Source organism: Leptidea sinapis, chromosome 25, assembly GCF_905404315.1.
Source record: "Leptidea sinapis chromosome 25, ilLepSina1.1, whole genome shotgun sequence".
Lineage (NCBI taxonomy): Eukaryota > Metazoa > Arthropoda > Insecta > Lepidoptera > Pieridae > Leptidea > Leptidea sinapis.
This window is the reverse complement of record NC_066289.1, coordinates 9,608,421-9,631,806: the sequence shown is the minus strand read 5'-3', so window position 1 is coordinate 9,631,806 and position 23,386 is coordinate 9,608,421. Positions and strand designations below refer to the sequence as shown.

At 35.5% G+C, this 23,386-nt stretch overlaps 1 protein-coding gene across 10 annotated transcripts; it reads left to right on the top strand.

Annotated features, from left to right (window-relative positions):
- The first annotated feature begins 549 nt into the window (after positions 1 to 549).
- Positions 550 to 22,576, top strand: LOC126972175 (1-acylglycerol-3-phosphate O-acyltransferase ABHD5). 10 transcript variants are annotated; one of them, XM_050818793.1, is made up of 9 exons: positions 550 to 767; positions 868 to 1,003; positions 5,354 to 5,401; positions 6,551 to 6,627; positions 12,796 to 13,002; positions 18,222 to 18,396; positions 19,010 to 19,282; positions 20,749 to 20,935; positions 21,688 to 22,576. In XM_050818793.1, the coding sequence occupies exons 2-9, from the start codon at positions 918 to 920 to the stop codon at positions 21,976 to 21,978; spliced, it is 1,344 nt and encodes a 447-aa protein (XP_050674750.1). In that variant the 5' UTR covers positions 550 to 767; positions 868 to 917; the 3' UTR covers positions 21,979 to 22,576. The 10 variants fall into 10 exon arrangements, with proteins under 10 accessions (XP_050674750.1, XP_050674751.1, XP_050674755.1 ...); XM_050818794.1 differs by lacking the exon at positions 868 to 1,003; XM_050818798.1 differs by lacking the exons at positions 868 to 1,003; positions 5,354 to 5,401 and adding an exon at positions 3,892 to 3,925.
- Positions 22,577 to 23,386: the final 810 nt, after the last annotated feature.

Genomic DNA, 23,386 nt, shown 5'->3' with positions numbered 1-23,386 from the left:
TCTTATTTTAAGGCAGTTTTGGTAAGAAATATTTCTTAAGTTTAGTTTTAAATTTGGTCTTACTGATTTCTATTGGGATGTCTTCGATAAATAAAGGTTGTAGAGAAGAGTGGAGAAAAAGGAGATTTAGAAATCTCTAAGATTATTCAATTCGGAATCTTTGTTTTGGAATTATTACTTAGCATTGGAATTACTTGAATTTTTTTCTATTTTTTTGCTTTAAGGTATGTAATCTATTGTAAACTAATTATGTATATCAATTATGGTCAGCACATGCTCAAGGTAAGTATTGAGAAATCCACAATCCTGCAAGATAGTCTTTATAATATATAAATATAAATGGTGTGTGGCTTCAGTGGTTGGTATTGGCACATCACTAAGTAAGGCATTTCATATTTCGGAAGATAATACAAATTATTGTTTTTAGCGTTTACCAGATCCATAGTTTAATTAATCTATGAAACAATCATAAAACACTAAGCTGTCATACATTGACAATTGACATTCAGACATGACTTTCGATCACTAGCAGTAGGTACATATGCTATCAGTCATACTTTTAACTATTTATCATTTTCTAAATCATCAATGAACAATGATCGTGATCAGTCAGTGATAGTGAAAATAAATCTTAAAAACTGTACCTATGTAGGTCTCGGAAAAAAACTGTAATAAAATAAAAAGTGTATAACTAATTTATTCATCTTGTAATGGTTTTTCTTTTTTCAAATGGGTAGTGAAATAAATATCGTTGAAACTAAATCCAGGTAACTACGCAATTATAAATTATTTTATAACTACATAATAGAAAATTGCACAACATTAAATTTTCTTTTTTGCCCAACTTTGTTTTCTTACGTTTTTTAGATATTAAATCACACAAGTAATTGAAGAACACACAATTCAAAACATCTGATATGTTTCGGATGCTAATTTCATCTTATTACTTATTGGCTACCACATCTATTACGCTATTGTATCGTGTTATTTTCGGTATATTAAGGTACGATGAATTAAATAATTATTATAAGGCAGTGCATACACTCAGTATTAATTGGGATTTATTTTTATTTTATAGTACTTCCTTCTTAAACCTATAATACTATAGTCTAATATATAAAATTCTCGTGTCATGGTGTTAAACTTTGAACTACTCTGAAACGGCTTGACCGATTCTCATGAAATTTTGAGTGCATATTGGGTAGGTCTGAGAATAGGACAACATCTATTTTTCATCCAACTAAATGTTAAGGGTGGTCCACACGAAATTTTTTTGATTATGAGTCAGCATTAAAAAATACAAAGAACTTCAAATTTTCACCCATCTATGATCAACAGTTACTTTTGTATTGCGATTTTAATATCGGCAATACAACTTTTGCTGGGTCAGCTAGTATAATATAAAATATTTTAATTTTCTCAAGTTACTGCATACTGGGGTGATACCTTGTAACATTTTCAATACTCATCATGACTATCAAGTTAGGATAATTAGTTATACATAATTATTATTTGAGAAAGTAACAATGTTCTAGTCTGTTGAGATAACTCAGAATCTAGTCTGTATGTGCCAGAAGGTTCATTGTTAACCACACACACGGACTAGTAAAAAAAGAAAGACTCCGTGCCATGATATATGATATATATAGCAGGTGAAGCATCTTTATGCTAGTGTGTGTGTGGTTACATTCGGAAATAATAGGCGCTCTGAGAGAGAAGAAGAGCTGCAAGAAACTCTCCCAGCATTCTTTTTTTGCGCTCTTTTCAATACAAATATACAATATTGTACAGTCATTTCTATTGCTATAAAATAATCACAATCTAGCCCCAGGCTGTCCGATCATTTAGACATTCAGCAGTGGAGTAATAGGATTTATGACAGAGCCATTTTTTTATAAAACATTTAAATTTATTTATAGATAATGCCTGAACAGTGGCTGGGAGTTTATTATAGAAGTGTATACATTTACCCTTAAAGCTATCATGTATCTTATGAAGCCTACTAGAATTAGTTACAAGCAATCTTATTTCTAGTGTTATAATAATGAAAATCACTATTAAGAGCAAAAAGGTGACAATTTTTGTGAACATATATTAAATTTTCATAAATATACTGACAATAATGGACAGTCATAATATTTATTTCTTTTAATTTTTCTTTGAGAGACTGTCTATAACCAAGCTGATATATAGCACGAACATCTCTCTTTTGCAGAGCAAACAGTATATCAATGTCAGCAGCATGACCCCATATTAAAATTCTGTATGTCATGATGCTGTGAAAATAACTGAAGTACACTAATCTAGCAGTCGCAACATTCATGTACTCTCTAATCTTTCTAACTGCGTATGCAGCAGAGCTAGGTATACCAGTTACACAATTTTTTCTCCCTTAAATAATCATATATCCACAAATACTTTTATAGTATTCTTTTTAGACTTTTTCACAATGCACGACGGCATTTTTAAAATATTTTATTGCGACACAAACTGATCTGTCACAGACAATGGCAATTCTCATAATGTCGGCCAATCGGCTTGTATTAGTGTAAGGATATGCGTGGGACTATGTATTTACATGTTTACCGGCTTGTTTTGGTGCCTCACTGTTATGTAAAGTGACACGGAGTCCTTCTTGTTTTACTCGTCCGTGGTTTACCATAAGTTAATTTCAGATAGATTAGAAGGCTAAGGAGAAGTAAAGCTGAGTGCTTTGAAATGACTTATGGTGATACTATTAATTGTATCATTCTTTCAATCTTGTTGCTTGTTTACTCTTGAAAGAAATAATAAAAAATATTAATGATACTGATCATGTCAACAAAAAAAAATTTGTATACAGTTTCTGCATTCTATTTATATTTAATAACATATTATAATAAAAAAAATGATAATCTCTAGCGAGAAAACAACATGGATACATATACAGTTTGTTTAACCTTGTGGTACTCATAAACATCCTGGGAATCTCAGAATTATTCGATTGGGCTACCACAATTATAAATTTTAACTTGGTTAAGTCGAGTTAGTAAGTCTTCTATTGGGTGATGTATATGCTTTTACAAAATGATGCCAGAAATTTTACAAAACAAATGTGTTAGGAAATTCAAAAAAATTGCTAAAAATTATGTGGGGTAAAAGTTTCTATACATTAATGACCTTCTTAATGATATGAATATTGTAAATGGAGCCACCACCCTCGGGCTATTTAATAATAAATTTTATTGTACAATATTATAATATAATGAAGCTTTATAAAAAAAAAATCTGACTTGAGTTACTGGCACCCATTCCCATCAGTTCTCTGACGAAGTTCAACAAGTGATTGTAAATCCTATTTTGAATAAAAATATTTGTATTTCTATGGACTTTAAACAATTCTTATATTTGTCCAGCCATCATGTAATGTTGTCTGGCAAATATGTATTTGCATGTTAGACACAACATTATTATATTTATATTACAACATTGACGGTAGAGTGATTTTTAAACAATCATTGTTTTTTACCTGAGTAGTATGTAATAGTGTATGACATAAATCTGCCACACAAATATTGTTTAATTCAGCTCTTATACGTAAAGGAATACACTTATAATAAAAAAGGACTGTGTGGTTTTGTGAAACCATTTAACTAAAAATTTTTGGAATAATATACCATTAAGTGTGTAAAAATCGCTTTATCAATCTTAATTTTGTACTTGTAAATTGGAATGATAATAGGAAATAATAAAAGTAGACTAAGTCTCCAACTAATATTTTTATTGAACTCTGTGTCTTAGAGAGTACAACGGTTGACTGTCACACAACATGCAACACACAGACAAAAAGTTTGAGACGATGTAATAAAAGTTTCACTTTAATACTTTTTATAACTAAGATTTAATTTACAGACATTGATCTTATTACACCAATGGGAGTCAACAAGCAAGTCAATAGTTTCTTTACAATATTTTTTCTTGCATGCAGCAGTGTTGTAAATTAACCTCTTTATTATATTGTGTTCTGGTTTTTTTTTAATAAACACATGACTTATGATACATGACATGAGGCTGTCCATTTGTAATTCGCTTGTATAATATTCCCTTGTAAACTCTTAATATTTTTTTGGCATTAATTGCTCATCTATCAGGATATTTAAATATAAAATTTCATCAAAACTGGTTAGGTGGTTTAACGGTGAAGTAGTAACACACCAAAAAAAATCACATAGGCTGCATTCAGCCAATATATACTATTATTCACTAATCACAAATAAAGTCAAGTCAATATTAGCAGATCAGCTTTAGGCCTTTAACAGAATTTGAAATTAATCAGTTTCTGACTGTTATTGGTATCAAGCAAAAGGTTGCGTTGTGTGTTCTGTTGTTATTTGAGGATTGTTGTTATTTCAGACTGGAAGGAATGTTTACATTTACAAATTTCATTGGGGCCATAAATCAACTTTCACAATTTTCTGCAGTGTAACAGTAATGTGTATTCATTATTGTGTTTTGGTCTTAAGGGTGCCGTAGCTAGTGAAATGACTGGGCAAATGAGACGTAACATCTAATGTCAAGGAGACGAGTGCAATTGAAGTGCCTCCAGCATTTTTGGGTTTTTCTAGAATCCTGAGCAGCACTGCACTGTAATGGGCAGGGCAAATCAATTACATCCTGCCAGTCTTCTCCCTTATTATCATAAAAAGATAACATTTTGAGTTTGTGGTTGCTGTTGATGTTTTATAAAAGTCCCAACTTGTATCTCTAAAGATGATAAAAAGTAAATTAAGGGTATGTTCCGATATGCACTGAGAGCACCGCACAGTGCTATCACTGTAAAAAAATTCGTTCTGTTATGGACTGCCAGTATACTGCCGCAGTACCCTATATGACGTCATAAATCGCCACCATATTCTACTGTGAGCACTGGCGTTTTCGAGGTAAGGTACTCGCAGTACTTTGATCACGTGATCAGTCAAAACGACTCGAGTGCCTAACGTTTTATAAAAAATACCTACAGTGTAATCCGAAATATTTTTAATTTGACAGTATTTTTTAATGAACTAGAAAACTTTATTACACTAATTTGAATGCTGCGTCAAAAAATGCGGCAGACAGTATACGGGATTGTGTTCCGTTTTAAATAGTAACCAGTATAACTGGCTATAAAGGAACGGCTTCACAGTATACTCAATTGACGTCACACTGTACAGTGGTTGCAGTGCATATCGGAACATACCGTGTGTATTGAGATTTGAGCAAGTCATCATCCTACCATCATAACATGTACGCTAGGGTTGTCTGCTAATAATATGTAAGACTATATACAAACAACAATACAAAATTAAATTAACGTATTTGTTTGTTATTACAGTATATTAAGCAGAGCATGGATTGGAAATATTTTTTCAGTTTTGTGGAAGTAAGGCCTAGTATAATTTGCAGTTGTATATTTAATATTTTATTTTGCTTTTTGTTTATAAAATAAATGTACAAATGATTTAAGTTTTCTTTAGTGTTAATTCCGCGAGACTGACTCGTGCCAGATTTTGGCGAGACAACACGTCCTGAGGGTGCCTCATGTAGATGCGAAACACGTGTCGAATTGTTTAAAAACAAATATTGGCGGAATTAACACTAAAGAAAACTTAAATCATTCGTATAATTACGGATTTCCGCAAAGTAACGCCTACTTCAATAAATTTTATAAAATAAATATTACTTAACTCTAATCTACCAATTATGATATCATATAATATCTACTAGGCACACATTACATACAATATCTTTTTATTGTCATTTAATTATTGTTTCGAATATAAACTAAACTTATCTCTCAAAAACAATACTATTAGATATTTGTATATGTTACTTGATAACTATTATATTAATTGTTTTAATATTATAGCTTATATTAGCTTAGTATTACATAGTTTGTTTAATATTATACTATTCTATCTTATTAGGATATGTTTTATATTTTTTTTTTTCATTTCATAAAATATAAGTAATTTGTTCACCAAAATGTATCCATCTAAAACTAAGCCATATTTATTGTAAATAAAACAGCTATTGTACTAAACTTAGATAATTTATATGTCCAGATAGAGTGTCTTGCTGTTAGACAACAGATAAAAACAGGCCAGGAATATTAGTTTAGTGTGCGTGACAAGCTACGTCTTACACTCGCGATTTGTGTTAGTGTGCGTGAATTGCTCAAAATAACTGTCAACCTCAATTTTTTTCGATGTTTTCACACCTGTCATAGTCTATCTAGACGTATAAGTGATCGAAAGTACTACCTTCAAACAGTTTTTCTTAAGATTTATTTTATGATTAACATAACTTCTTATACATTAATCAACCTATCCTTGAATGTTGTCTGGTAACCAATCTAACAATGTGTATATTTTTTAGTTGTTTCAATAGTTTTTTTTTGTTTTAATAATGGTTATTGCTGTAACAAGTAATTAATGAGTTTATTGGTGTTAATGAAGTTTTTGTACAAATTTATTTAATGTTGTCCATTTATTATAGCACATGTCTTTTTTTAATTTCGTTATCGTTTCAGTTGGAGTGGGGGATGGTTTAGTTGGACCACACAATCAGATACTATGTTACGGAACATTGAAAAGACCATATTATCATGTAAGTTTAACAGATAGAAACATTGCTTGACTGCACTGCTATGTAACTTTAAGGCTGAGATCTATAGAGATTAGAGCGTACTTAGACTTTGCTCAGACTTTACTGAGTGTGATAAAACGCGAACTTGACATTTGCAATGGACTGCCTTAGCTTGGGCTCAGTATAATTTCAGCTGTCAAATGACTATAAAAACAAAATCAAAGATTATGCTAAGCTCAGGCAGTGGGAGGCTCCTTTGCACAGGAAGCCGTCTAGATTATAGCCACAACGGCACCTATTTCTGACGTGAAGCAGTAATGTGTAAGCATTACTGTGTTTCGGTCTGAAGGGCGCCGTAGCTAGTAAAATTACTGGGCAAATAATACTTAACATATTATGTTTCAAGGTGACGAGCGCAATTGTAGTGCCGCTTAGAATTTTTGGTTTTTTGAAGAATCCTAAGCGGCACTGCATTGTAATGGGTATGGCGTATCAATTACCATCAGCTGAACGTCCTGCTCTCCTCGTCCCTTATTTTTCATAAAAAGAAAATCTATTGTCTTGGCTTAAGCTTAGCAGAATCTCAGCTGTCAAATGATTATGAATACCTAATAAAGATTGCGCTAATCTTGAACTCAGCTGAGATTTACATAAGTAAAGTCTTGGCATAAGAATCTTATATGATATTGAAAAGACTACACTTTCATATATTTTTGACAATTAATACACTTAAAATGCCACATTGTCATACCAGTTTGACAATGTCCTGATATACTTGAAACACCATATTATCAGATCATTTATTAGGCAAAGTACGTTTATCTACACCCATGCTTTAAATCCTCTATTAAAGATTCTGAAACAGTTAGCTTATTGCCAACATTAAAACACCCAATGTTCTAATAACCATTACATCATCCAAACGAGTGTTGTAATGTTGTACTGAATTTCATAACAACACTCCTATTTTTTTTCAATCCCTTCATGCTCAAAGAGTTTTAACAGACAGCCACATTCTTATTGCTCGATACGTGGTATCTGTATGAATTTCAAAAAAAGAACATTTTCGTTTACGCGCGTTCCACACTACCAGAACGTCGCGCGCCGTAAAAAAAGTAGATTCGAATCCCCGCCATTTTTCTTCGATATTTTTACTGTTTTGTTTACAAAAAATGAGCGATTCATTTTAAACGCTGCAAAAGAACATAATATTCAAGTGAATTTTAATTATTGCACTACAAAACGTAAATTACTACTAAAATAAATAATTCTTTCGTTAATACTTAGTTTATTTGTATATAAACAGTAATGGGTGATATTAGGTTACTACTAGGACTGGCTGTTTTAGTGTTAGCAGTAAGCTAACTGTTTCAGAATCTAATAGGATTCATATTCTGGGTGTAGATAAAGTCTTGTATGCAACTGTTGATTATTAGGTATTAAAACACTCATGTGATACTATTATATATAAATCCACATTCGTGTTTTAATACCCCTTATTACACAACAGTTGCATAAATAACTATTAGCAATGGATACGCTAGAAAAAGCATATTGTCATGTGAGTTTGACAGTGTCATGATACACTTGAAAGACCATGCTATCATGAAAGTTTAACAATGTTATGGTATACCCTGTGCCGTGTTTCAAGGTATGGGTATTTTCAAATAACCCGCACACTAATCTAAAGGGTAGTCACTCTTTAGATAGGTGTGCGGCCCTTCTCTACCATCACGTAATCAGTACGGTCATTTGTCCAGCTTTTCCAAAAAAATTAACTAAAAATTTAAACTGTTTTTAATAAATTTGAAGGCTATGAACTTGCAAACCGTTTTAAACGTAACCATGATTATGCAGTATTGATACGAGTCAATATCACGATAACGTCATTATAAAAAGGATATAAATAAAGCAAATATAATATCTTACTTATTTATACGGCGTAGGTACAAATGATGGATTGTATTGGTTCGAAGTTGATGTGTAGGTTTAGTCTGGATACTGATCTTGGATAGGTGGCGAAACTGTTACAGGCACATCAGACATACTGTCTTAACTCTCAGGCTGACAGATGCAGCGTAATATGTTTGGGGTTATACTGCATTACACTAAGCGTGCAACGCAGAGCAGCTCGAATTGTCGGGGACCGAGTGCTCTGTGAACGGCTGGATCACTTGGCTTTGCTTAGAGACGTCGCTTCATTGTGTGTCTTCTACCGCATTTATCACGGGGAGTGTTCCGAAGAGCTGTTTGACCTGATTCCTGCCGCCGAATTCCACCTTCGCACGACACGCCACAAGTTAGGATATCATCCTCACCATCTGGATGTGTGGCGGTCCTCCACAGTGCGGTTTTCAAGGAGCTTTCTTCCACGTACTACAAAGCTGTGGAATGAGCTTCCTTGTGCGGTGTTTCCGGGAGGATACGACATGGGGTACCTTCAAAAAAAGCGCGTACACCTTCCTTAAAGGCTGCTAAGAATGCTCCTGTGATTCCTCTGGTGTTGCAAGAGAATGTGGGCGGCGGTGATCACTTAACAACAGGTGACCCGTACGCTCGTTTGTCCTCCTATTCTATAAAAAAAAGCATTGCGTGGTTTTGTGTTGTGTTACGACTCGGATCACATTGACACTGTTGTGCGCAGATAATCAACCTGTTGTTGAGGGACATGCTTAACAACAGGTGGATTATCTGGTAGTTCTGTCAGTTACTTCCTAGAAAAAACTAGAGGGTAGGTGGAGGGTTGACATTTTTCTTTACAACAACACTACGATTGTACTACTTGTTGCGATTTATGCACGCACCCACCCCTCCCCTTTCACAGCGCCGGCACGGATCTAAGTGGTGAGTCATACTGTGCGTATGAGACAACATTTTCGATATCTGAATATTCAATGACACCACTAATTACCCGTGCCATATAATAGTCGATAAACTTTGATCCATGTACACCACAGGTACCCATCTACGGCTGCCCCCACCAATGACACCCATTTTGTTTACTTCTTTGATTCAGTGACGCTGCTGGACAGCATTCCAGGGCAAAACTATAAAAATATTCAATGGTTTCTGTGACACGTAAATTATTATGCCAGAACATTGTTACAACCGTAATTGATAAATTCGAAAAGAATATATATCTATACTTTAGAAAATATTATATATAAACATTATGAAGCACTACTGGGGTGGTAGAATTGTTTGTAAAAATAAAATATAAATTAAGTAGTAAAATAATTAAAAAAATAGGCAACACGAAGTAATAATAACAATAAATAACGTGATGAATGAATAATTACTACGTTGTTAAGCTAACAAAAGAAGTGTGCGTGTATGGCCTTGTCCATAAACAATGATCCACGGCAACAAAGACAGATAATCGTCTCCCTTCTCTTTCACTCTCCTCGCTACTCACACTCTTTCTCTATCCTTTCATAACTTTATTTTCTTTAAAGCGATTGTCCACAGATAAACAACGATGCCAACGAAAGCCGGACAAAGATCTCCCTTCTCTTTCACTCTCCTCGCTACTCACACTCTCTATCGTTTCATAACTTTCTTTTCTTTAAAGCGATTGTCCACTGATAAACAACGATGTCAACGAAAGCCGGATAAAGATCTCCCTTCTCTTTCACTGTTCTCGCTACTCACACTCTTTCTCTATCGTTTCATAACTTTCTTTTGCCATTGTTCGTAATAATATTATGTAGGCCTGGCTTATTGCCCCCAAAGACTTACGATCGAACGATAACGCGATATACTTCCCAAGTTTACTTTCCATTCCTTTGCTGTAACATTGATTTGGATACAATACAATATTCTTCCAGAACTAGCAATATATCGAAATGTGTCATAATACTACGACGAATATCGTAGATTTATCACTGTATAGTTTGTTATCGAGGAAGTTACCTTCCGTAATCATTTAACCTTGGCACAATAAGTGCGAAATAATAATTTGTATATATCAGCTAAAAACAATATTTTAATACGATGAATTTGTGTATCATTTGTTGCTTAACTTAAATCTATGGTTAGATGCATCTTTTTTAAACAGGCAAGCGATAAGGCCAGGCTTATATAATAAACCACTCGTACACATCTGTAATACCTCTGGTCTTTGGGGGTCTTGGGCCAGGGTATGAGATGAGACCAGGCCTTAACGTTTTTTTTTTTAAATAAGGGACGAGACGAACAGCACGTTCAGCTGATGGTAATTACAATGCAGTGCTAAGGATTTCGCAGCTTCCTCATTTGACCGCATCAACGAAGAGCGGCTCGAATCAAAGTCACATCCGTTCGGCTTGATTCTATTCACGTTGCGTAGAGATGTGGGACCTCTCTGCGTACTCTCCCACATAATATATCACGGGGAGTGCTGATCAGGTGAATTACACCACAGGACATATCTAAACACGACATTTTATCCACATCACGTCGTCGTCTGGCATTCTACAACCGCGAGACCAGAAACTGTTTGTCTCGTACAGCCACTTTGTGGAATCAATCGGCTAAAGTACCTTCAAGCTTATAGCATACATGCACCTTACCAGTGGGATGCTCCTTTGCACAGGATGCCGGCTAGATTATGGGTACCAACCACTACGGCGCCTATTTCTGCTGTGAAGCAGTAATCTAAACATTACTGTGTTTCGATCTGTATGGCGCCGTAGCAAGTGAAATTATTGGGCGAATGAGACTTAACATCGTATGCCTCAAGGTGACGAGCGCAATTGTAGTGGCGCTCAGAATTTTTGTCTCAGAAATCTTGATCGGCACTACAATGGGCAGGTCGTATCAATTACCATTAACTGAACGTCCTGGTCGACTTGTCCCTTATATATCATAAAAAAAAAACGTAAACGCCATTTTCATTTTCAAATTGTTGTTGTATTATGTTGCAATGTATGAGCAAGTCTCCCAAACTTAATTTTAACGTCTAACATTGCGTCATTAAGTACTAAAATAGTTTTTTATGTTGTTTTTTTCTATTGAAATTAATTTCAATCGTGTTTCGGGTCTAGTTATATATTAATATAGTCAAAAATGATACTTTAAAAACCGGATCTCTCAGTAGATCACAATATGAAAAACAGAAAAATACACTACATATCTTGAAAGTGGGTTACAATTATTTTGTTATCTACAATACGTGGTGAATTACATGTTAAGAAAGTATTTGTATACTAATTAATCGCAGCACATTTTTACCAACTTTATTATGTATCGAATACGTACAGAATATTTACGTCGCAACTAAATAAGTATAGAGAATGACTGATTGTGCAGTTCAGGCATTGTCATCGACAATAATTAGATGTCTGAAGAAATATATTTGACGTGCCGCATTAATATTGAATGGCATCATTGAATATACCTGGTAGAAGTTAAGTCTCACTGATGTCTGTAGAGGAGGAGGGGGGATTGACCTACCCCCTTATTCATAATGGTCCGCTAACTTTAAACAGCCGCTTAGGAGTGTTTTGGATTCTATTGACTTAGGTCAATAGAAGAAGACAGAGTGCGTATTAGCAATGCTTTAAGTTAGCAGACTATTATGAATAAGTGGGTTAGCCCATACATAATATTATACTGGATTTCTTGGTAGGAAAACTATTAATTTTAGTTAGCCTCGTCTAGCAGTTGAAGTAGAGCTCTTTTTAAAACCCAAGACAACTTACTTAAGGCGAAGAGTAAGCAGAAAACACGCAAACATGGTGTTTTTAAACAAGTTTTGTGGTGAAAGTATAGCATTTCGAGCTATGAACACTACTTAATCCTGTTACACATATCCTTAAGTCTTATTTGTAGGTTGCTAATGCTTGCTGATTATAGTTAACACTGCCGAGCCTTTTTGAACTACCACTTTTCTTTGAAGTTTTTTGGCATGGCGTGACCCATTTTTTGGTACTTCTCTCAGAAAAGTTATTCTTATAGCTTGTACTTTTTTGTATAGGTTCATTTATTCAGATTAATAGTGAATAACGAGGATTGTAAGCATATAAACTGTTTTCCACGCAAGAATTTTGAAAATATTGGCCTTGTTACATTGATGGCTGGCCGGCAGCCGTGAACACATATCGCTCAAGGTCGCTGGCATTTAGTGTCGCCTTAACAATCTTATTGTCACAGTTGCCGATGCTGTTTATTATTTAGGTAAGATCAAATACAAATTTATTGTACATTCAGGTGTGAAGACGGCATACAAACGGTTCTACGTGGACATCGGGTCGGTCGTGGGACAGAGCGACAAGATCTGGACAATATCCCTGAACGACGAGGCCTCTCAGACCCCCCTGGTGATGCTGCATGGCATGGGCGCCGGCGTCGCCCTCTGGTGCCCCAACCTGAACGCTCTGGCTGCCACGAGACCGGTCTACGCCATCGACTTGTTAGGTCTGTTAATTTCTCTTTAGTTGTGCTGGCGTTGTGTTTAACATGTGTAGTGTATTGACATCTAGTCATGACATCGACAATGATTGTTAACACATACTCAGTTCAGACTAGATGTCAATACACTACAACATGGAATCTGAATCGGGGCCTATTACAGATTGTCATTGCCATTGTTATTATTGACTCCACTATTAAACATGTCGATTATGGATATGCATGGTGCTTAGCCTTTTATCTAATAGTAATATTAACTACTTTACCTTCTTCCGCTCACCTTAGATGCAATATCGGTTACCACACTTATCCGTAGGTACTCTTCAGAGGGGGGAAACGGCCAAGATACAGCAGATTGCGCTATCAGTCAGTTTCTAGATGTATAGTCTATAATTTTTATGAAAAAGGACGACAAACGAGCTTACAGGTCACCTGGTGTTAAGCGATCATCGCCGCCCACATTCTCTTGCAACGCCAGAGGAATCACAGGCTTTTTTGATGGTACCCATGTCGTATCGTCCCGGAAACATCGCACAAGGAAGCTCATTCCACAGCTTTGTTGTACGTGGAAAAAAGCTCCTTAAAATCCGCACTGTGGAGCCACACATCCAGATAATGGTGGGGATGATATCCTACTAATATCTATGCTAACCAATTACTTCCGCCTATTTCGTTCAAGCGTTGTGTTAAGTACTGTCATCAAAAGCGGACGTAATATCGGAAATTAACCTTAGTACTCGGATCCGAATCTTTATTATTTTACACATCATACATGTCGAAGTACTAACAATGAACGATAGGTAATTTCAAACAAAAGAAGTAATATAGTTATTATGTTGTATAAACATGAACTTGATTCTTTCAAGGGCGATGCACATATTATGTGATTATCGCATGATGAAATGCGTGTAATTTATGATAAAAGTCTATTTAATCACATAAAAATTATGACCGCAGTTTTAGTTTTAATAGCTGCTGCTATATTTTAGGGGCCACCCAAAATATATAAGACTAAATCTTTTTGAACATAAATAAATAGGTACACTAAAGAAATATTGGCACGGGTAATTTGGTACTTTCGTGGTTTTTTAAAGATGATGTTACTATGAAAGATTTTCTTTGCTTTAATATAGAGTCTTGCGTTTTTAGATTTTTTAAATAATTTTTTTTTGAAATAAATTTCGTTTATTTCAAAGATTACATATACATTTTTTAGTGGTTGAGACTTCCCAGTAAGTTGTCTTAGGACACTTGTGTGTGTGTGTGTGAGTGAGTGAGTGAGTGTGTGGATGTGGGTTTGATTGGGTCCATCTATGCAATGCGTGTGTTTATCATGTCAGTCTGATCAGAAGATTATCCACTTCATCATAAGCAAGACAAGTTAGCCAATTATTTAAAGCTTTTCTGCATAGATGCACGATTTATTAAGATTTACGATTATGTGCTGTACGCTGACAAAAATTTGCAAGATCATGCAATACAAACAAAATATGAAAAAGCCCCATGCGTCATCTTATACCTATGGGCGGACTACACGTGCATATAATGCAACTTTTCAAATGCAATTTCTCAGAGAGGGCAATTCTTATCGAAAATAAAGGGCATGAACAATTTTTCATAGTTATTTGTATAACCAAAATAATTTTTCTGACATATTTTGGGATAAAACAGACCGTTTGGCAGAAAACATCACGCGATGGTGATTTGTTTTAATTTGGGATCGTAATATTCGTCCTATTTCTTAGCTTCTTGTGAATCATTGCAGTAAACTTGATCGTGTATTTTGACCGGACTATAACAACTGACAGCGTTTTGGAAGACTAACAGAAAAGGGATAAAAGTATTGAATTTTATTTACAGTAGGTACAGTACAAAATATACTTCATAGTTTGTTATGTTTTTAAAGTGATAACCTCACTTCTGGGATTAATAATTACACAAATAAAACTGAAAACAAAATTTTATGAGCGATGTGGTACTCGAACCCGTGACCTGAAATGTACACGGAAATGCAGGGAACGCGAGAGGTCGCGGGTTATTTGTGTAAAATACTTCATGTCAAACATTCGAATAAAAAATATAATTAGATACATCCTTTCAACTCAAAATTAATTAAATTTAATCTGATCCCCTTCAAGTATATGATTACGATATCTGCTGAATTCAAATTTAACATCCTTTAAGTTCATCTTACAGACATACTACTGAAAATTAGTTTATATTCGCTTAAAGAACCTACTAGTGTTACGAGAATAGAACACCGTGTGTCACTCACTGGATGTGAAGGTCAACTCAAATGACGAATGGACTATCTTCCGTTCGCCAAAAGTGTTTTTTGTATTAGAGGACAGACGAGCTCTTTTGACGTCTTACGGCGACAAACCGTTTGGGCAGACTCCTTCATTTTATTTACTTTATTATTGTTCAAACAGATTTTTTTTTATACAAGGTGAAACTAAATGGGTATACTATGCTTTGAACCAGACATTCCTTAGGTCATCTCTAATGACTATGTGAAGTCAGAAATGAATTAGGATTATAATTTAATGCAAAAACTATGATTCCCTCAACCCTAATCAGCTGTTTTTTTGAACTCTCTTTGACCTTAAACAGATGAAAAACGTAGATGTGACATACTATCAGATAATAGTAAAATGCCTACGATTCAATGCAGCTGTGAAGCAATTTGTGTTCTCATTTTGCCATGAAGACAAAGTTATTTTGTATGTACATTTGCTTTAGCTGACAATGAAAATACTTCTAAATTTGTATTTACTGTAGTTATGTATTACCCAATAAAGATTTTTTAAATTCTAATCTTATTATGAAACTATGTTATGTTATTATTTACTCTGATTTCCGCGAGTGTTACAAATTTTAATAAAACACGTTTAAAAGATAAAAACTAGTGTAATTGTAACTGTGTTTTTACATTTTGTGTTTTTTTAAATATGTTAGGTTGGAAAGATCGGCCTGTCTGCGTTAATACTCTTTGAATTGTGCTTTGAAACACGATATTTACTGCTCTGTGTGTGTGTAAATGTCTATTCTAAAGGCATATACACATACTTCAATGTAGAATTATTTGAAGTTTTCTTCAAGTTACATTGAAAATAATTCCAAATTTGTAATTGTAGATTATGAGTACCACAACGGCACCTTTTTCTGCCGTGAAGCAAAAATGTGTAAGCATTATTATGGATTGGTCTGAATGGCACTGTAGCTGTTCTTATTACTGGGCAAATGAGTCTTGCCATTTTAATTCAAAAATGTTTTATCCAATAAAGATAATTCTAATAGACTCCTATTAAGAAATTGTTTTTCACGGATTTTTTTTGTCAAATATGGATATGTTTGACCATCCTCGTATTAATAATATGTACTTCATTCCCGGACCGGGTTTTGTATCCGGCCTGGGTGTGGAATGGGGCAGTTATTGAGTTTTTCGTAGGAAATTTCTCACTAGCAGCCCATAGTTCAGAAATGTAGATGCTCACCCCCTATTACGTGGGAATTAAACATAGTGAAACGTGGGTGGAAAAATACACCTCTAACCCTTCAGGAATACAGACGTGACACTGTGTAATGTTATGTAATTTCTTATTTTGTTTATTTGTTTCAATAACAGGAAGTAAAAAATGAATGAATAATAACATAGACACAAGCCACAGTTCATGTAGTGTGCATACTCCTTTATCATAGATTATTGTTTATGTTTAAGTCCATAGGTAGGTGACCTCATTCTGTTTATAAACAAAGGCCCCGCCTAAAACTGGCAGTCTCTTTAAATTTAGGGTTGTCTAAGAAAAGAAATTGAAAAATAATATTTTTATTTCGTATGGAAGTCTTTTTCTTTTTTTTATTTATTTATTAAAACTTAAACATCACCATACTATTGCATATGACCCAAATAACGTACCATTGAAGGGATGTTATACCCTTTCTGGTTCACGTTGTATAAGAGGGCAAGAAACTCGCGGGATGGGGAGTGGTGAGGCAACTGCCCATGGACATCCGCAACAACAGGTGTCAAGGGCTGCGTTGCCGGCCTTTAAGGTTTGGAGTATGCTCTTTTCTTGAATGTCGTATCGGTTCGGGAAAACAGCAGCCGGTAATTGATTCCACAAAGTGGCTTTACGAGGCAAGAAATTTCTTGAAAATCACGCGGTTGTGGAATGTCAGACGTCAAAGTGATGCGTTGGTATTTTGCATTTTGACGTAAAGTCCGGTGGTGGAATTCGGCCGCTGGATTCAACCCGAACAGCTCCTCTGAGCACTCCACGTAATAAATACGGTAGAAGATGCAGAGAGAACATCTCTACGCAACGCCAAAGAATAATCCTATACTTACTTATTTATTTATTTATTTAATATCAAACTTTTCGTTATAACTTATATCAAAACTAGGCTAGGGCTGTGTGTTAACTATTTAATCTAATATATAAAATTCTCGTGTCAAGGTGTTAAACTTTGAACTCCTCCGAAGCGGCTTGACCGATTCTCATGAAATTTTGAGAAGGTCTGAGAATCGGACAACATTAATTTTTCATCCCCCTAAATGTTAACGGTGGTCCACACGTTTTTTTTTTTAATTTTTTTTACATTTTTTTTGTTTGATTATGAGTCAGCATTAAAAAATACATACAACTTCAAATTTTCACCCATCTAAGATCAACAGTTATTTTTTTATCGCGATTTTAATATCGGAAATACAACGTTTGCTGGGTCAGCTAGTATATATAATGTTACTATTTAATAAATAAAAATAAATATATAAATAACAGATACAATAATAAAACGTTGCCGAGCATAGATACAACATAACTCACTGCTAAAGAAAAAATAATTATAACTTATGCAATGTATATCTTAGGTTTCATGTAGCACTTACGTTGTTCCAGTTTTTTTTTTCGAGAGGAGTAAAATACATTTACGTATTGAAGACCCCGAAACGGGGCCCATATGTCGGGCTCAGGTGTAAACACCCCCTACAGACTAAAACCTCTCTTGTGCTGATAGCCCTGAAGGCTTTTACAGCGAAGCCGAGCGGGGGCCTTGGAGGCCGAAAATGTAGCTCACAGGCGCGGGGCGTCTCGGAAGGAGACTCGAACCTAGGACCGCCTGCTCACTAGGCTGGATGGAGAGAAGATCACTAACGATCTAATATTAGTTAGTACGTTGTTCTAGTAACATAGGTGTTAATCATAATAAAATATAATTTCCAGGCTTCGGTCGCAGTTCTCGTCCCAAGTTTGCGTCTGATGCCGAGAAGGTCGAGGCGCAGTGGGTGGAGTCAGTTGAGGAGTGGAGGCGGGAAGTGAACCTGAATAACTTCATATTGCTGGGACACAGCCTGGGTGGCTACATCGCTACTGCTTATGCGCTCAAATACCCTGAAAGGTATGGTCTTTAATATCCTTTCATTTGGAAACATTCCTTATATTTGGCAGGAAATTTTAGTTTGAAATTCTATCTTGGACCATTAATTAATATTAATAAAGTTTATATGGAGAAGAAGTACATGCTTTAGAGATTTAACTAGTGGAGCCTCCTTTGCACAGGTTTCTGGCAAGATTACAGGTACCACAACGGCGCCTATTTTAAATAAATATTACTGTGTTGCGGTCTGAAGGGCGCCGTATCTAGTGAAATTACTGGGCAAATGCGACTTTACATCTTACGTCTCAAGGTTACGAGCGCAATTGTACTACCGCACAAAATTTTCGGGTTTTTTCAAGAACCCTGAGCGGTACTGCATTGTAATGGGCAAGGCGTGTCAATTACCATCAGTTGAACGTCCTGCTCGTCTCGTCCCTTATTTTCATAAAAAAAAGTTAGCCAGCCAAGCCAAAAATCATTCCAAAAAATTTATAAACTATCTAGAAACTGCCATAGCGCAATCTGCCATCTCTTGGCCGTTTGCTCCCTCTGAAGAGTAGACGTAGTAAACTAGTCGATGTTACTATTAGACTAAACGGCAAAACACCATGAATAAAAAGTCGTCTTGTTATAGAGTAAGGCACCTAATTCTGGCGGAGCCCTGGGGCTTCCCCGAGAAGCCGGCGAACGTTTACGAGAAGTACCAAGTGCCGCTGTGGATCCGCGCCATCGCGACCGCTCTACAGCCCTTCAACCCGTTGTGGGCCGTGCGCGCTGCGGGCCCTGCCGGCAAGTGGCTGGTCTCCAAGACCCGCCCTGACATCTCCCGGAAGTACATGAGCTACGTGCCCGACGCGGAGACTGTCATCCCCGAGTATATTTACCAGTGCAACTCTCAAACTCCCAGGTCAGTGTTTCAATATACAGTGGTCAACTAATTTGGGACATTCAAGATAGCGTAGAGAAATAACCGGTTATGTACATATAAATGTAAACCCCTATTGATTTCTCAATAACTATTATTTGCATATTTTGGTCCAAATATTAAGTTAGGAAAGTAAAGTAAAATGAAAAATAGAGTTGAACAAAACTTATAATCTGCAGTATTTTAATTTCTCTAACAACTCCATTTTATTAGGTGTAAAATCAGTACCCAATAGCAAAAGCTATGTTTAAAGCGAATGCTCTCTTGGTTGATTTACATTTGTAATGTATTTCAAAGTTTGTTATGTTTAAGTGATATTCCTCACTTCTGGGATAAAATTTACAAATATCCCAGAAGCGAGTGACTTAAAAAAACACTATTGATTTGTGACATGTCAAGTCAATTCCCTGAAATGTAATTATAAGGATATTTATTGGGGAAACTGTAAAGTATTACCGCTGAAATCCCCACACATATTCTTCTGGAGTTGCCAGAATCAGGCTGGGGTGTCTTAAAATACCTTCACTTAAAGCAGAGGACGTTCCCTGCCTGGACCCTCTGAGGATCCTACGCCTTTTAAAAGTAATTGGTCTCGAGGATATAATTTAAATCTCGGCACACTAACACGTTTCCTAATTCCTAGCCTCGATTCTCCTCCTTAACTTCTGAGTTGAGGGTATGCGCTCTAGCGTAAGCAGGGGGCACAATAGATCCTAGGATTTAAGTGCATTTTAATCCCCAAATCATAATAATAATAGTAAAGTGTATCCGTACATGTAAATGGAGCCACAACCTGAGAGTTGAACAAGACATACCAAGATTTATGATAGCTGCGTCATTCGAACGGTTGGCTCAGTTGGTAAGAACGCTCGGATGGAACCCGAGAGGGACGGGTTTTACGAGTCACATATCGTTCATAAATTTTGGTACAAATTAAAAATGTTTTAGCTATTTTTTTAAACACCATGTAAAACTTCGTGGATCGATGCCCTCATTTCACCTCGAGTCCATAAATTACTCCCTCGAAGGAATAGCAATCATTCTCCCCTTGGTCAACAATGTATTATTGGTTGAGCATATATGTTTATTAGGAAGAAGAGGCGAAAAGAGCCCCTCGATCAATTCATGTTAACTGACTTCATCTCACTATGACAGTTTGATTTTAGTCGTATCTCTACTCAAATTCTCTAAGGTCTAACTTTTCCATCGGTTGTAGAGTCAGTATAACAAGCTCGTGCCGGAGATTGCACAACAAGTAGACGTTGCACTTCCATCCCAAATGATCCAAACGATTATACTATAAAAGGCATTTATTTTCTCAAAATTGATTCCTTTAGAATTCTTTTTGATGTCACTTTGAACACCACCACCGCTTCGGAAACAAATGGCGCTCGAGTATTTTTGTGCTTTTTTAATAAAATATGCAATATAGTTTTCATTAATTTTAGCGGCGAGAGTGCTTTTCACGCTCTGGTGCACGGGTGGGGATGGGCTAAAAACCCGATGCTGTATCGCGTGGACAAGTTGGACCCCAACCTGCCGATCACTGTGCTGTACGGGTCCAGGTCGTGGGTCGACAACGGGACGGGGCGCCTCATCACTGAGAGCCGGCCGGGCTCCGTGACCCATGAACACGTATGTATTCTATAAATGTAGAAGGGGTGGGTAATTTAAACGCATTTAAAATTGAAATATCTGTATTACACAGTTATAACTCAATACAAATTGGGCAGCGTTACCCCTTAGAATTCACAATAAGCAATTTTGCCTCGAACTGGCACTACTGTAGTGCCAACTAACTTACACGAATCGACCTAACTAAAGATCTGAATATTATATGCTAACATAGTTATTTCTATTTATAGTGATAATTATATAAAATATTTACTAACACAGTAAGTAGTTAAATAAATGTTATAATATATAAATAAATAAAAAAAAAAATAAATAAAAAATTAACTGGGATTTCTTATGGCAGACCATCACGTTGGTAGCTTTTTGGAATTTTTAACACATGAAGTAATCAATATTATAATATTGCTGACATGCATCGCTACATATTATAAAACAAACTCCTCCGGCGTGTTTGTCTGCCTGTTTTCATTTTCACTAATAGATAGCGTGGTTCTCAAGGAAAGTTTTAGTATATATCAACGATATTTGTTGGAGATGTCGGACAAATATATGCCGTAATGGGAGCTTTAAGCGAAAATGCTGTTTAAACCTTTTGAATTGTGTATCTTATAGTTACAGGTATACAGAAAAGTCCGCGATGGCATATTTCTAATTCTTAAAGAGAACATACTATATCCATGTTAATATTTTAAAAATTATAATGTAAAAGATGTTTAAACAAATACGGTATTAATCCATATAATTTTATGAAGGTAATCAACGGTGCTGGGCACCACATATATCTGGACAAGTCGGAGCTGTTCAACAAGATAGTAATAGAGGCGTGCGCACGCGCCGACCAAGATGGCGGAGTTGCCACGACGCTCCAATTACAGAGTGACGCTACAGATGTCAGGGATAAAGTAAATGAAGATGCGGCTAAAGTTGACAAGAGTGGAGATACTGTGACCAATGATAAGACCAACGAGGACACTGGTCCCAAGGCTAAGACCGGCGGGGACAACATAAGCCATAATAAGCACAGTGAGGCGCCCGTTTCTTGATATATACAAGCTCAATAGTAATTCTATTCTGGAACGCAATGGCAGTATTATGCTAGCTTCATCATGACTACACGGACAGTCGTGTAAAAATAATTCTTATATACCTTTAGTGTTAAAATTATTTTGTTTTTATAACCTTCTATGTTATTGCGTATCATTTATATATTTGTGATAAAATAATGCCTTAATATTTATTAATGTTTACCGATATTTTTTCTTAACGTATTAATGACCGTTCCTATCAATTTTGTACCTCTGCACGATAAGATAGTGTATAAAAAAATTACATTATGCCATAATTATATGTAATAAACACAAATATTGTGTTGGGTCCACTTCTTCGTTCTGTCGCTCAACACTTATGATGTCTCGACGTCAGTCGCTAAAGATATGTAAGGGTTATTAAAAAAACATAGTATCAGATTTTTTCACACAGCATTAAAATAATATTTAAAATAAAAAAGTATCTACTAATTTGATAATAAAATCACTAAGAAGGCAGAAAAATAATATTGTGGCTTTCGTGTATGTCACATGCTTAAATACGAGTACCGACGTGCAATACAACGAACCGGTACAATCGCGGTTAGGGGGGGGGGGGGGGGGGGGGAAACTGCCGAAAGTTGACGCACTGTGTAAAGCATATTTTTTACACTGTGCTAATTAATACACTTATATATATATGAGAATAAGTGAATGAACCAGATTTTGCTAAATGGCAACATCTGGCCCATAAGAGATTATTATCAGTCATAATGCATCACAAAAAGGCGTAGCGAAGTTTGTTACGCCCCCAATCAAATCGTCATTACCAACACAATTACTCTGGCATAAACAGTTTTTACATCACACGACCATTCACCAATCAGTATAAGATACTAAATATTGATTACTATTATGTTTTATTCAAAACGTAAAATGAAACAGGATTAATTAGTAATCAATAACCATATCGCCAACCCAAATTATTGTTCAAATAGATTTTAAAATGTAATTGCGAAGCGTAAATAATTTAGATCATTTGCCTATTTTTGTCCTATTTAAGTATAGGATGTAAATAGGTCAATAATAAGTAGCCCTGTCGCTTCCGTACAATAATTTCTAGATCTCGCCCTCACAGGGGCGGATACTGTCCAACCGCACATTGTAATTTGCAGAGCTATTCTACTGGGACAGTAAAATGGCTGTTTGTTTTTTAGAAATTATAAATTGTAACAAATATTAATTTTGCAAAACTAAGGCAAATGTATTCGAAGTCTTTTGTAAAATAAAAGGCAGTCAGTTTCTTTTATATAAATTGTAATTGCCAAACAAAGAACAATTAAAGAGTACGTTAAATAAAACGAACGAAATTTCGGCCCAGTTATTACCTCAATATAAAAGCACTTTAAATAAAAAATACTGCCTG

Coding starts and splice junctions, on each gene's coding strand:
- LOC126972175 (XM_050818793.1), top strand. CDS start 918: ATGTTTCGGATGCTAATTTCATCTTATTACTTATTGGCTACCACATCT. Junction 1,004..5,353: donor GTTATTTTCGGTATATTAAG/GTACGATGAATT, acceptor TTGTTATTACAG/TATATTAAGCAGAGCATGGA. Junction 6,628..12,795: donor TGAAAAGACCATATTATCAT/GTAAGTTTAACA, acceptor TTGTACATTCAG/GTGTGAAGACGGCATACAAA.